This window comes from Paramormyrops kingsleyae, chromosome 3, assembly GCF_048594095.1.
Source record: "Paramormyrops kingsleyae isolate MSU_618 chromosome 3, PKINGS_0.4, whole genome shotgun sequence".
Classification (NCBI taxonomy): Eukaryota; Metazoa; Chordata; class Actinopteri; order Osteoglossiformes; family Mormyridae; genus Paramormyrops; species Paramormyrops kingsleyae.
In genome coordinates this window covers 12,791,697-12,805,643 of record NC_132799.1, presented here as the reverse complement: position 1 = coordinate 12,805,643, position 13,947 = coordinate 12,791,697, and the positions used below count along the sequence as shown (strand labels likewise).

At 51.1% G+C, this 13,947-nt stretch overlaps 1 protein-coding gene across 2 annotated transcripts; it reads left to right on the top strand.

The window, feature by feature from the left end:
- Positions 1 to 263: 263 nt before the first annotated feature.
- ercc6 (excision repair cross-complementation group 6) lies at positions 264 to 13,947 on the top strand. 2 transcript variants are annotated; one of them, XM_023824207.2, is made up of 21 exons: positions 264 to 366; positions 1,042 to 1,431; positions 1,591 to 1,711; positions 1,877 to 1,985; positions 2,364 to 3,039; positions 3,806 to 3,937; positions 4,134 to 4,292; positions 4,874 to 5,009; positions 5,778 to 5,948; positions 6,282 to 6,458; positions 7,451 to 7,567; positions 7,820 to 7,915; positions 8,448 to 8,666; positions 9,337 to 9,447; positions 9,525 to 9,644; positions 9,732 to 9,826; positions 10,371 to 10,516; positions 10,707 to 11,156; positions 11,360 to 11,561; positions 12,782 to 12,857; positions 13,030 to 13,947. In XM_023824207.2, exons 2-21 carry the CDS (start codon positions 1,052 to 1,054, stop codon positions 13,462 to 13,464), a joined length of 4,128 nt encoding a protein of 1,375 aa, XP_023679975.1. In that variant the 5' UTR covers positions 264 to 366; positions 1,042 to 1,051; the 3' UTR covers positions 13,465 to 13,947. The 2 variants fall into 2 exon arrangements, with proteins under 2 accessions (XP_023679975.1, XP_023679974.1); XM_023824206.2 differs by having other exon boundaries at positions 12,779 to 12,857.

The following is a 13,947-nucleotide window of genomic DNA, read 5'->3' as shown; positions in this document are numbered from 1 at the left end:
ATTGAAAATAAAGCGTAGTGTAGCCGTGGGACTACTAGTAATTTCTAGTAGTGTATTATAGATCTGCAAGTCTGAAAAATGCAGATGAAAGATCTGAGAATTCTGGATTATATGAGTGGCTTTTTTACCTAAGGCTTAGGTCCTGAGCAAAATGGGTACGTGAAGGCTTAGTGACACTGCTGAATGGGACAGTAAATATAAAATATGCACAGAATGCTGCAACCCTCCTCACCGCGTGGGGGCGCGCTCGGATTTTGGGCAGCCCTAACGGAAGCTTCAACACGTCTTTCATTGTAGTTCTGTTCCGGAAACGGACTGGCGGTGTAATATGCTAATGAACATGCTTTTGTAACAGATCAAGATATTGTAAGTATCAAAGGGCGAGACGCATTTTGTTATGCGAATCTAACTTTGTATATTAATAGTGGCTGTATTAATTTGGTCTAGAGTTCACTAGTCGGCCAGTCATGGTTAGCGTGCTGCTGTGACAGAGAAAGGTGTAAGACAATAAAACTGTGGCTTTCCTTGGCTGAATTCAGTCTCCTGTCATGGGCTTGAAAGTATCAAAGTAGACAAGCTGGCGAAATGTCGTTTCCCTGTTGAATAACAATGACAGAGTGCAGTGACTGGTCTGGAACAGGGAGATGTGTGTCAGCGCAGGATGCGGAATCACTGTCTAATAAAAGCTTACCAAATACCTGTAGTAGGTTGGTGAGACGCATCGTGTGTCGGTTATCTGACTGTATTTAATGCTTGTCTTTTTGTAGTTGTCACTGGCTCAAAGCTGGTTTTTCAAGTTTGTTTCGGATAAATTATTTGTGCGCACGTTAATGAAATACTTCCTCTAAAAATGTTTCATGTTCAGTTTTTGATAATTTTTTTCCGTTCTTTAAAAATGGCCTGAATGTCATAATTGGTTTAATTGGTCTATTTATTTGTTATTTATTTGTTCATCTGAAGGGTTCTTGTCTCGAAATGTATTAAACACTTGATTTACACTAAGATGAGTGGATGTAGAATGATTACTTTTTTACTGTGCAGTAACACCGAAATGCCAGCAGATGGTAGTGAGGGCCAAGACCTCCCGGTGCTGGCGAGCCCTGGATGCTCTGCTAACGCCAGAGGGACAGAGACGGGGGATGAACATGGACCTGGAGGACGGGTTGTTGGCCCTGACTGGCTGGCCACCTCGGAGCCGGAGCTGCAGGCACGGCCACGAACCTTGGTCCATATTGACCGGCAGCAGATCCAGGCTGTTTCTCAAGGGGCACAGGATGCCGAGCTTCAGGGGCTGGGCGTGGATGTGTATGACCAGGACGTGCTGGAGCAGGGCGTTCTGCAGCAGGTGGACCGGGCCATCCAGCAGGCCAGCCAGGCTGCAGCACGAGCAGAGGCCCAGAAGGAGTACGAGAGCGTCCTGGACGACCTGCGGTACAAGTTCCGACCCAGCCTGCATGTGCATTGTGGTGGTTAGAGTTGTACAGAATCTTGAGATGCTTCATTTGGCTTATGCTGATTGTCAGCATGGTGTGGATGTGTTGCCATAGTGCTTTAGGGCTCATTACTGAACAACTGAACTCGTCTGCTCAGGTCCTGCACCATTGCGTTGAAACACATCAATAAGATCATCGAGCAGCTGACCCCCCATGCAGCCTCCAGCAAAGACATCAGCAGGAGGATGGAGTCTGTTAAACGGCAGAAGGAGAACAAGGTGATCTGGTGTCTCTCTCAGCCATGCTGGGCGGTGCCACAAGGGGGCGCACGTAGTGACTTCTGATTGGTCAATACTTGTAGTTTTAGTGCTTGAATGTGCACAGCTTGGGTGTGTGGTGTTCAGTAAAGGTTTCTGTCTGAACTCCTCAAATACACATGGCAGGAGAATCAGCTGAAGAAGATAAGAGCCAAGCAGAAACGACTACAAGCCATCCTGGGAGGAGATGATGTTCAGAGGATGGAGGCTGAGCTGCTGGTTGAAGGAGATGAAGGTGAGGCTGGTAATGGTGTTAGCAAGTACATCTGCTCATCAGTAAGGCCGTGAAACGTGGGCCCACAGGTCAGCTTAAGCCTGGTGCACTCTTTGCATCATTCCCTGCCTCCTGCATGCCCTACCCAAACACCACCCCTCATCAGCCCCATCCAGGGTGTTTCTAGCAGGTTTGAACATGTCTGACATGGACAGTCTCCGGTTGTGCGCCACATATGTAAATGGGCAACTCTGGAAAATGTCCGGACCTGATTCTCTGGATGATATCCGGAGTTCATGTGTGGAAATGGTCTAGGTTTGGGATCATGGGCAGTTTTAATGTAATTAAATGCATGTTTTTGTCACCAAGCCTGCAGTTTTCCCTCTCTCCCATTGTCAGAACCGGGCCCGTCCTCACTGGGCAGCATGCTGATGCCTGTGCAGGAGACGGAGTGGGAGGAGCTGATCCGCACGGGTCAGATGACACCCTTCGGTACCCGTGTGCCGCAGCGGCCCGAGAAGAAGGAGCCCAGGAAGGTGATGCTCAGCGAGGGCTCGGGGTTTGACCGCTACCTGGCTGACCAGGCCCTGATGGCCATCAACAGGAAGAAGCCGGCGGTCAAGAAGAGAGAATCCCGTCACCCCGGTAACGACACTGCGGGGGATGGCCGCACATCAGTGAGGGACCGGAAGCTGCAGAAGCGCATGCGGAAGCTGCAGAGGAATGCACTGCGGGCGCACCATAAAACCAAGGCCAGCAAGGAATGGGAACACCTCCCCTCGAAAAAAAAGGGACCCCGGGACTCCGATAGCGAAGGTTCAGAGTACGTGCCCAGCGACGAGCTCATGGACCCAGATGAGCCGGACCGCGACGAGTTCAGGGTTGATGGGGATGAGGAGTACGAACTGAAGCCCTATGTGGGGAAGGCTGAGAAGAAGGCCAGGAGGCCCAGGAAGGTCCCTGTGAATGAAGAAGACTACCCCAGCAGCTCAGAGGAAGAGGAGGTATCGAAGAAGGGTGGCGTGACGAAGTGTAAGGATGATGGCGATATAGACGTGTACAAGCAGAGGATAAGGTAAGTTTGAGAGACCGTGGTCTCATGCTCAGCTGGGCCCAGCAGCGCCCCCTCCTGCCAGCCGGCCATAATCCCGTGATAGACAGCTGTGCCTTAACCTAGTGGATTGTTGGGCGCCTGAATTTTTATTACAGCGTCTTGTTCGTTAATGCCTAAGTGAAAACCAAAATTACTGCTTGCCCCAGAATTGAATATTCATATTTATAGAAACTAAATGACATTGGCACGTTTCCTTGTGCGGCTCTAGGAAGCGATGTAAAATTAAACAACGTGTTTCTGCGTCTTATTGGTATGACGAAGCGGGGGGTAGAGGCAAAAAAAAATGTAATTAACTGAACTGAAGCTTAGTCCTGACTTAATTACAAATATAGTCTGGGCACCGAAATAAAGGGAATGGTTTCATTGTCGAGTGACAGGCCCCGGACTCAATGAAGATGGATTTTTTCCCTCTCCCTCTCACACCTTTCATGGGGAGCTCAAATGCTTAATTGTCTGTATCAATCTTAATTTGCTTCCTGACGACGCTGCCACTAACCGGCATATCTCTGCAGTCGGGGCGGATCAATTAACCACCGCCTTGTAGGCTGGCTAATGCAGCGCAAGGGCGCAGGGTTGGGGGCCCTGGCAATCTGTAGGGATACGGGGGGCCAAATCGTCCCCGTGACGACTGACCGGTCTGTGCCCGTTTATACTCTTGATAAGCATGGCTGTAGGTGTCTGGGTGCTGAGGATCTCGGCTTAACTGCACCGTGCTTCTCTTCTGCAGGAGGTGGAAGCGTGACCGGCTCAAGGAGAAGGAGCAGAAGCGGCAGCGGGGGGAGGACGAGTCCGAAGACACAGACGCTGAGTTTGACGAGGGCTTTAAGGTGCCCGGGTTCCTCTGGAAGAAGCTGTTCAAGTGAGGTGCCACTTTGCGGTTCCCTGTTAGGAAACGCTGTCTTATTGAACAGGAAGGAATTAGAGAACAGGCTGATTGATGGCGTAGAGGCAGAGTTCAGACTTCTGGGTCCTGCTGGGTGTGATTAGCCAAAGCCGGGGATGCTGTCTGCTGTCGCTGGCTTGAATCGACCCGCTGGGTGCGGCTGTATCCCCAGGTACCAGCAGACCGGGGTCCGCTGGCTCTGGGAACTGCACTGCCAGCAGGCGGGAGGCATTCTGGGAGATGAGATGGGGCTTGGGAAGACCATTCAGATCATCGCCTTCCTGGCAGGCCTGAGCTACAGCAAGATCAGGACCCGCGGCTCGAATTACAGGCAAGCCCCCGCCCTCCCCCCAGACTGACAGTCTCGAGCACCATTAATATTTCAGCAGCTGGATTGCCGATGGAGAGAGGGGGCGGCATAAATTATTAATGGCATTTCAATTATGATATTCCTTTAATTCTTTTAGCGGAGACATCAGAGGAAAACAAGAGCGTGATGGGCGGAGACTGCAGGGTTGGGGAAATTAAACCTGAAACGCGTAATTAAAGATGTTGGAGGCAGCGCCTGTGTTCTGCCGACGTGCCGGGCAGAGTTTGCAGGGGTCAATACTGCATGTAGCATCGACTCTCCACAAATTGATTGTTTGCAAACTCGATTAGGGCTCGATGGCAGTCTGGAATTTTAGATGGGCCGTAATGCGCTCGCAGTCGTATCCTGTCCATTCATCTCGTGCAGGAAAGTGCATCGTGCCGCTAATGTGTCAGCTTCTGCGTGCCTCTCCCTCCCTTTGATTTACGTCCTTGTTGTCGTCCATGAGCATTTTTATTGGTCAGAGCTTGATGTAATGAGAAGCAGTGGGTGTGTTTGCCACTCGACCCATGTGCTCATCATTTGGCCCCCCCCCCGTACAGGTACGCCGGCCTGGGGCCCACAGTCATCGTGTGTCCAGCCACTGTCATGCACCAGTGGGTGAAGGAGTTCCACAGCTGGTGGCCGCCGTTCCGAGTGGCCGTTCTTCATGAAACTGGCTCCTTCACCAATAAGAAGGTGAGGACCCGTCTTCCTGCGCGGCGCTCGTTAGCTCTTGTTTGAAGCCTTCGTTAAGACCTGACTGGTCCACCTCAAGCGCCCTGCTTTACCGCTTCACACCTCTAAATTAAATTTATTCCGCTATTAATGACCCTGTCACTAGTACCGATCGATACAGATGCCATGTGGCGTGTACCTTTTCTCCCGCTCTGGCCTTATGGGTAGGGCGTTTTGCTGATCATCTGGATGTTTACTTAATTAAACGGATTGAATTCAATTACAGGCTAAAAGTAACGAATCTCTTTCAGAACCGTTTATGGAGACGTATGTTTTCCTCACATCCAAATAAACTGAGCTGTCCTTTTTCCTGCAAGGCCATTAATCACACGGGGCTGAAGTATGGTTCACCTCCCGAAGGGTGTTGGATCGTTCGCAGTGATGTGCTTTTAATTAATTAGGAGGAAGACGCTCGCACAGAAAAACCGGCTCTATCTCTAAGGAAATGTTGCTGTGTCGAGGTTTGACCCTGTGCAGCACGCGTTCACTTCTCAGCCTAGAGTGGTGATGTCAGAGCTGTCACATGACAGCAACAAACCAGGTAGCATGTCCTGCAGTGGTGATGGGGCCATCTGGCGGGGAATTCCAGGATGGTTTTAGCAGCTGGCTAGCGAGCAATCGGCCTGCCTAGCTGGTCGTGATTATTATTCAGTCACACGTGTGTGACGGGAGTGAGACCGCTTGGCCAGCCATCACTAACGCCGGCCCGCGCCCTCTTCCCCCCGTCAGGAGAAGCTCATCCCGGAGATCGCGGCCAGCAACGGCGTCCTGATTACCTCCTACTCCTACGTGCGCATCATGCAGGACTACATCCAGAAGTACGACTGGCACTACATCATTCTGGACGAGGGTCACAAGATCCGCAACCCTCACGCTGGGGTCACGGTTGCCTGCAAGCAGGTGCGACCACACGTGTGTGAGTCGTATCTGTGTGTGTGGCGTGATAACTAACCAGCCCTGACACGCTGGTGGTTAACGCTGTTACCGTGTAGATATCTTCGCAAAGGCGGCACCGTGTTTCCTTCACTGAAAGGCTATCGATCGGATCAGACCTGATCTTTTTATCATGTGCTAATTGTCTTAGTGGGCCGGTGCATAAATCAACCTGGGTGTTGGAAGGCCCCCATGCGCAGAGATCGAAGGGGCTCTCTGAGCAGGCAGTAAGTGATGATCACCCCGGTAGAGCGTGTGTCGCACTCTCCTGACCAGGGCCATCCATCCCCCCCCCCACAGTTCCGAACGCCTCACCGCATCATCCTATCCGGCTCGCCCATGCAGAACAACCTAAGGGAGCTTTGGTCTCTCTTTGACTTCACCTTCCCGGGAAAGCTGGGAACCCTCCCCACCTTCATGGAGCAGTTCTCTGTGCCCATCACCATGGGAGGCTACTCCAACGCCTCCCCCGTGCAGGTAGGACGCCGCCCGGCCTACTGCTGCCAGCACGTGACCCTGAGCGGGTCCCCGACGGATAGTAATGGCCCGTGACAGACGGGTGGCGTGCAGGCAGGAAGGAGCTGACTGCGCCTCGGGGCCTAGTCCCGCCCGGGGAGATGAAGACCCGTCATCAGTGTTTGGGGGTGGGGCGTGTTGGGCGGGGGCGGGCAGCTTTATCTGCATCCCCTCGTTAATAATACACCGACCGTATGGATTTATGCGCTTAACTTCCTTTAAAGGTCTATCGATGTTTCCTCCGCCAATAATAAAAACCTTTACAAATTATTAATGTTATTAAATGGTTGCCGATGACAGCATCGGGGCCCCTTCTGAGAGCCGCTGCTCCTCACAAGCTCCCCCCCGTGTCGGTGTAAATACACAGGGTGCGAGTAGCGATGCACGGGCAAAAGCGTCCTGCCCCAGCAGGCCCCTGGAGTCTGACTGCTCCCATTAGATGTCTGATTAATTTAGTCGAACCCCAATCATGGGGCCCTCGTGACGAGGTGGCGGTTAACGTACATATGACCCATTACTGTAGCATATGTTATCTGGGCCTGGCTGTGTCCCACCTCCCCCTGCTGCCGGGGGGGGGCTGCCCCTCTGCCTTTTGTTGTCTCAAGTGGGCTGTAATCCCCACTTATTGTATCCCCTTCAAGGTTCCCTTTGATCTCTAACCCCCACCCCCGGCCCCCACCCACCTCGAATCATTGGCAAATGGTGCAGGGTCTGCTGGTGGATTAGGGTGGTGTTTTCGGTAAGAGGGGCCCCTCCCTCAGGACGGGCGGCAACTCCATGAATCTTTAATGCGCCAATCTGCCGAAAAAGGAGGGGAAAGGTAAAGCACCACCAAAGCCTTGGGCACTTCAGAGCAGGTGGCTTTGGTTATGTAATCCAAGATGGCGCTCCTGCTCCAGCACGCTCCCGGAAGCTGCTCCAGAGTAAATCGCTCCCCCGCGGTCCCTCGACAGGTGCAGACGGCCTACAAGTGTGCGTGCGTGCTGCGCGACACCATCAACCCGTACCTGCTTCGGAGGATGAAGGCCGACGTGAAGACCAACCTCTCTCTGCCTGACAAAAACGAGCAGGTACAGGTGGCTGGGGGAGCGAGCGTGTACGCGGCGGAGCCTCGAGGCCGTATGTAACCGAGGCGGCGTGCAGACGCACCACGTCCTGCTGGGTTCGGCTTGGAGATCTCGCCTTTGCTCTGTGCTTTGTGACGTGTGGAAGACCTTCTGTTTTATATTCTGCTGAAGAGCAACTCTCACAGGCTGCTACATTTCAGTACATTGTGAGTCGTGTATTAACCTGAATGGGATTTTTTTTTATTGCTATTGTAGGTTCTCTTTTGCCGATTATCTGGAGAGCAGCGTCAAGTCTATCAGAATTTTTTAGATTCCCGAGAGGTGTATCAGATCCTGAACGGAGAGATGCAGGTGAACACAATTTGCATGACTTTGTGGGGGACGAAAAAGGGGTCCATTTTATAGTAAAGGTCAGATTGGCCTGGACTGTTCTCTGGCTGCCCAAAGAATTACAGTAAAGCCGGGTCCGGGGGGGTGGATTTATTCGCCTGGTGACCCGTCTCTGCCCACAGTAGCCGGGTTTTCCATGAGAGACTCAGCCGCTGCAGTAGGGGGCCAGCAAAAGAGCGATTCATCACCCTGTCCCAGGATGCTTTTGGTGCAGGGGTCACAGAGGATGGCTGTGTGTTTACAAACCTCTAATGGGCCTGTACAGTCCATTAAGCTGCATTTTTAATGGGCTGTCCACTGCCAGGTCAGGGCCGGGAAAACGGCAACAACAGACGCAAACATCACTTTGTTTTATTGAAGGCAGTTTTTAATTAATCAGCCTTATTAATGCAATGGAATTTTTGTTAAGGAGGCTTTTTCTGAGCCGTGACTTGGTTCTGTTTCTGTGGCGTGTGAATGTTTGTGTGCGTGTGGCTGTCCGGACCCCGCTCAGGTCTTCTCAGGCCTGATCGCCCTCAGGAAGATCTGCAACCACCCGGACCTGTTCTCAGGCGGCCCCAAGATGCTGCGCGGGATCCCGGAGGAGCAGCTCACCGAGGAGGAGCGTTTCGGCTACTGGAGGAGGTCTGGAAAGCTGATCGTGGTGGAGTCCTTACTACGGCTATGGTTCAAGCAGGGCCACCGGGTGCTGCTCTTTACACAGTCCAGACAGGTAGGGGTGTGTGCGTGCGTGTAAGCGCGTGCGTGTAAGCGCGTGCGTGTAAGCGCGTGCGTGTAAGCGTGTGTGTGCATGTGAGAGAGGCGAAGAGAGAGCTGTACTGCCATACAAAAGCAGAACACGGTACCTACGCTGACACACAGACCACTTAAGAGTTTTTTCACTGTTCATCCCTGTTTATAGTAGCGGGGTACATGATAGCATTTTCCTCACAACTGAGTGTTGGTGAGCTGAGATATTTTGTCATGAGAGACAACAGAACCCAACAGACCCGATTTCAGTCATGAATTTTGAAGAAATAGGCAGTCAGAAGGAGATCCAAGCATAGAGCGACATGCGATGGTCGTATCGGTGGAAATGAGATGCAACTGATATGAGGACGAATGTGCCTCGATGAGCTTTTCCTTTGTGTGGAGCGTGTGTGGAATTAGGCTGGGTGGGGGCATTTGACACTCATCAGGAAGCCACTCAGCCACCTAAGAAACGAACGCATCCCCTACACTTACTGCATTTTTAGGGAGCCGTCTAGCTCCAGCTGCCCCCGTTCAGGGTAAATAAGTTCACAGCCCGCAGGATTAGCACTTCTGTATATGTACTATTAATCCCCTTTAATCCTATTAGCCTAAGTCTCTTCTCAGGGTGTCCCAACTCTTCCTTTCAACAGATGCTGGAGATCCTGGAGGTGTTCGTGAGAGAAAAAGGATACACTTACCTCAAAATGGACGGCACCACCAGCATAGCCTCGAGACAGCCTCTGATCGCTCAGTTCAACGAGGTCCGCTCTGCTGTGTTCGTCTCCGGTCATCCTGTCCCTCTATCTTCATGTATCTCATCAAGGTTCCTCTTCTGCAGGACGCGTCCATTTTCCTCTTCCTGCTGACCACCAGAGTTGGCGGCCTGGGTGTGAACTTGACCGGTGCCAACAGGGTCATCATCTACGACCCGGACTGGAACCCCAGCACGGACACTCAGGTGAGCCTGTGCGGCATGAGGAACCTCTCACCCGGGCTGCTTTATGAAGTCTCATCTGCTTGTGTTCATCTTAATGGACCCTTTTAGGCTCGGGAACGTGCCTGGAGAATCGGTCAGAAGCTGCAGGTGACTGTGTACAGGCTGCTAACCGCCGGGACCATAGAGGAGAAGATCTACCACAGGTTAGTGCTGCTGCTGTTTGAGGCCTTCAGGCAAGAAGCTCGAACTTGGGGTGGTGGTGGTGTGTGTTTTGCCGTGTGCAGAAAGCCGCAGTGGGCTGGGTGTTGCTGTCTGAGTCATGTGACCTTCTGCAATTCCCCTTTTATGTTCTGCACACGCCTCTTGGCAGCATCGTTTCTTAATTGGCTTGCTAAGTCGGTCATATTGCCTCAACGCTTGCAGGCATGAATGCTTATTGCGCGTCAGGCACTAAGGGGAATATAGGTCATTGTAAGGCGGCCGTAACCTGTCGCGTTATTCAATCTTAACAGCGCCAGGAATTCCCAAAGATGGCGCCGCGATGGGTTGTTTACAGGCTGAATGAGTAATTCATTTCTTACTTATAACCTGGAATAAGTTTTCCCGCTGTGAAAACGTTCTGTGGGGTAACATTTCATGGTGGATCATGGGCGGGCCGGGCAGTATTTCTGGCCATTATGATGCGGGACGTGGGCCGGGCCGATCAGCGAGGCAGCCCCCTCATCGTAACTCTGCCCGTCCCCTCAGACAGATCTTCAAGCAGTTCCTCACAAATCGAGTGCTTAAAGACCCCAAGCAGCGACGCTTCTTCAAGTCCAATGACATTTACGAGCTGTTCACGCTGAGCGACCCCGACGGCTCGCAGGGAACAGAAACAAGCGCCATATTTTCAGGTAATTTACAAACCGAGCCAATTACGCTTCTGAATGGGAAATTAAACGCGGCCCGTACCAAAGCTGTCAGCCCCTCTTTTATCCTTGTTCTGACACTCGCGCGTTTAGATTTACTTGGGTCAGCTAAAGGAGATGTTTTGCTCTGTACACCTGATAGCATCGTCACCCCCGTTTTGTAAAATGCTGCCAGGTACCGGTTCCGACGTCCAGGTGCCTAAGAAGCCCACTAAGAGGAGAACGCCTCCGCAGTTGAGCCCGAGGTGTCAGAATGGGACCATAGACCCGAAGGACCTCCCGCCGGATGTGTCAAGAAGCGGTGTGACCGCTTTCCGAGACGCGAGCGGATCGATGGTGCCCAACGGCTGCGGTGCCAGCCCCGAGGGCGAGGGGAGTGTGGGGGTCGCCGGCAACCCCCAGAACCTCCCTCAGAAACAGAGGGAGAAACGGAAGCACTGCGAATCCAAGGGCCGGGTCGCCAAACACAGGGACGCCCGCTTTGAAGGACAGCGCATCCCGCACCTAGTGAAGAAGCGGCGATTCAAGAAAGCCAGCAATGATGATGACGAGGAGGGTGGGCGGAGCAAAGATGACCAGAGGAAGAGCGACGACTACGTCTTGGCCAAACTGTTCAAGAAGTCAGGTAAAAGTAAATAAAAATAATAATAAATGAGATACCTCCTGACATCATAGCCAGTGAAAGAAACTTAAGGCACGATATCATTTGCCAGTTGTTTGTGTGAATCTTTTATTTGAAATCCAGTCAGGAAAGATGGGGTGGATTGGGTCCATTTCTTCACAGAAGCAGCTTTGTTCATTGTGCACTTTTTTCCCAACCTTTCCCAGGCATCCACAGTGTGATGAAGCACGACACGATCATGGAGGCCTCTAACCCCGACTACATCCTCGTGGAGGCAGAGGCTGAGCGCGTGGCAAAGGATGCCCTCAGGGCCCTTAAGGTGTCTCGCCAGCACTGCAGGCTGCCCTTCGCACGTGGCCCTGCACGCGATGGCGGCAGCTGTCCACCGGGAGCGCCACCTCCTTCCAGGTGCGGCCCTGCTGATGCACTGTGCTGGCCGGCACTTGTCTCAGGGGATTTTTTATTAAACCTGTGTTTTGTACTGGATAGAAAATCAAGAACAGGCCTACGATTGTCACAAGTGATTGAAGGAGCCCCTGAGCAGCCATTGTGCGTGTGCTTTATAAAAGCATTTTAAGCTACTTAACGTCATGCACCGAAACAGGAGCCTGGAAACCCCAGCAATGGTTGCCAGTTTGATTTCAGATTAAATATTGAATACTTCCTAGTAAGCCTTGGGATGCATCTGCAGTAGCAGAACAAACTTCAGTTATGTTTATAGTCTGCTAACCATTACCTACAAACCATTAAATCAGCCAACTGTTCACAGCTGCAAATTCTGAGTAGCGTTGTGTTGAAAAGCAGGGGCCATCTGAGATTGTCCTGCCTGTTTTCACGCTGTGCCTTCGGCCATCAGAAAGTGTCCACTCTGCTTAGGCTGGATCAGACCAAGCAAAGATGTTAAAGGCAGTATGGCAAACCCTTCACAGCTGCACGTTTCACATTCGCGGTTTTGGTTATTCGCGAATTGCCCATTAACAGTTGAACAAGAATATTTTCGGAGCTTCCTGAAACACAGTAGAAATTCAGACATGTAAGCCAAAAACTACACTGAAAATGATTTGGATCACATGACATCACGTAATGTATACATGATACAGGTTTGTTAGTGTAAGTGCATAACATAACTTTATAATTAAAAGTCTTGCCTTGGGTATGCCGCGCATCTTTGTCCCAGTAACCAGCCTCCCTCACGTGTTAGCTGTCATTGTGCCCGTGGAATCTCGTGTTTCTCACAGTAACTTTTAATCTTTTCAGTGCCGCTAATTTTGAGTCCAAAATGTATCAGTACTAACGTTGTATATACAGGGGCATAATATAGATGGTTTGTATATTATATAAATACTGTAGGTCTAGATAGGTAATGACGTTGACATGCAAAGTGTACAGTTCAGTACTGTTTGTTTAGAAATTGGTAATAAATAGACTATCTGTGTTATCTTTTAGGCTACCAGACTATTATGGGGTGAGATTAGGGGTACCTATTATTTGAGAATATTCCCATTCTTCCGCCCCTACCCCTCGCGAATGTGAAGGGGTCATTATACTTCAGATTATGCTCCTTTGCCAATTCTACATGCTTTAAGAAGCTTTTCTTTGCTTTGACATCTTCCCCTTTCTTTCAGCAGGAGATTTGGCCAAAGGAAGAATCCCATGTTAGCAGAGAGCCATGCTCTTGTGGAGCGCTCATCTGACAAATGCAAGGTATGCCGTCAGTTGTTCTGTGTCATGCATGAGGTGGACAGCAAAGCGGATGCATTACGGGATGTGCCCTTGTTGCTCTGCTGTGCAGTACTGCCCCTTGTGGTGGTTGTGGGAGCTGCCTACTGGACCTCTTACCTCCTGCTCTGCTCTTTGACTGACTCCCTTTTGTTAGGATGCCGCCGTCATAAAGAAGCTCTGTGCTAAGAAGGGCCGCCCCCCCAGCCACTTCAGTGGACAGGAACTGGAGGAAGATGCCACTTCCACAGTCCTCTCATCATCCTCCCTGCTGGCCAAGATGAGGGCCAGAAACCATCTGAGCCTCTCGCAGAGCTTGGAGGAGGAGGAGGAGCAGCAAGATGAAGGCAGCGTGGCTGCTACGCAGGTCCCCACAGAGCACGACGAGCTGCTGGTGGAGCTGAGGAACTTCATAGCCTTCCAAGCCCCGGTCGACGGGCAGGCCAGCACTCAGGAGATCTTGGCCCATTTCAGCCCCAGGCTGTCGGCCTCCCAGACGGCGGTCTTCAGGGAGTTGCTCCGGAACCTCTGTCATTTCCACCGCAGCCCTGGCCAAGAGGGCATCTGGAAGCTTAAAGTTGACTTTCGCTAAGGTGCTGGCCGTGTTGGCACAGTGCTTGCGTATGCTTTGGTGCTGCTCTAAACACAGTTTGTTTGGACTCTGCTTGAGCGTTCCTTTGATGCTAGTAATCAAGGGTTGTCGAGTAGATGCCATAATGAAAACTGCACAAACCCATGTGCCATTTGCTCAGGTTAGACTGCAGATGAACATGAAACTCCATTATGGAATATCAGCCATGGTGAACTTGACTTAGAACTATTCCACAGACTGTTTTATATACTTGAATGTTCATTGTAAATTAATTTTCGTGCTTATGAACACTTAATGTAGTTCCTTCCTGATGTTTTTCTTGAATTTTATAGACATGTTGTATATACATCTGAGTGACAGCCCTGTCATGACACTGATCAGTCTACCTCTTACGTCTCCACCCTGTTACATATAATGCAACTGTGAGTCTCATAGATGCCTATTTAAGATTTAAAAATAAATAATAAGGGCACTATGGAACAA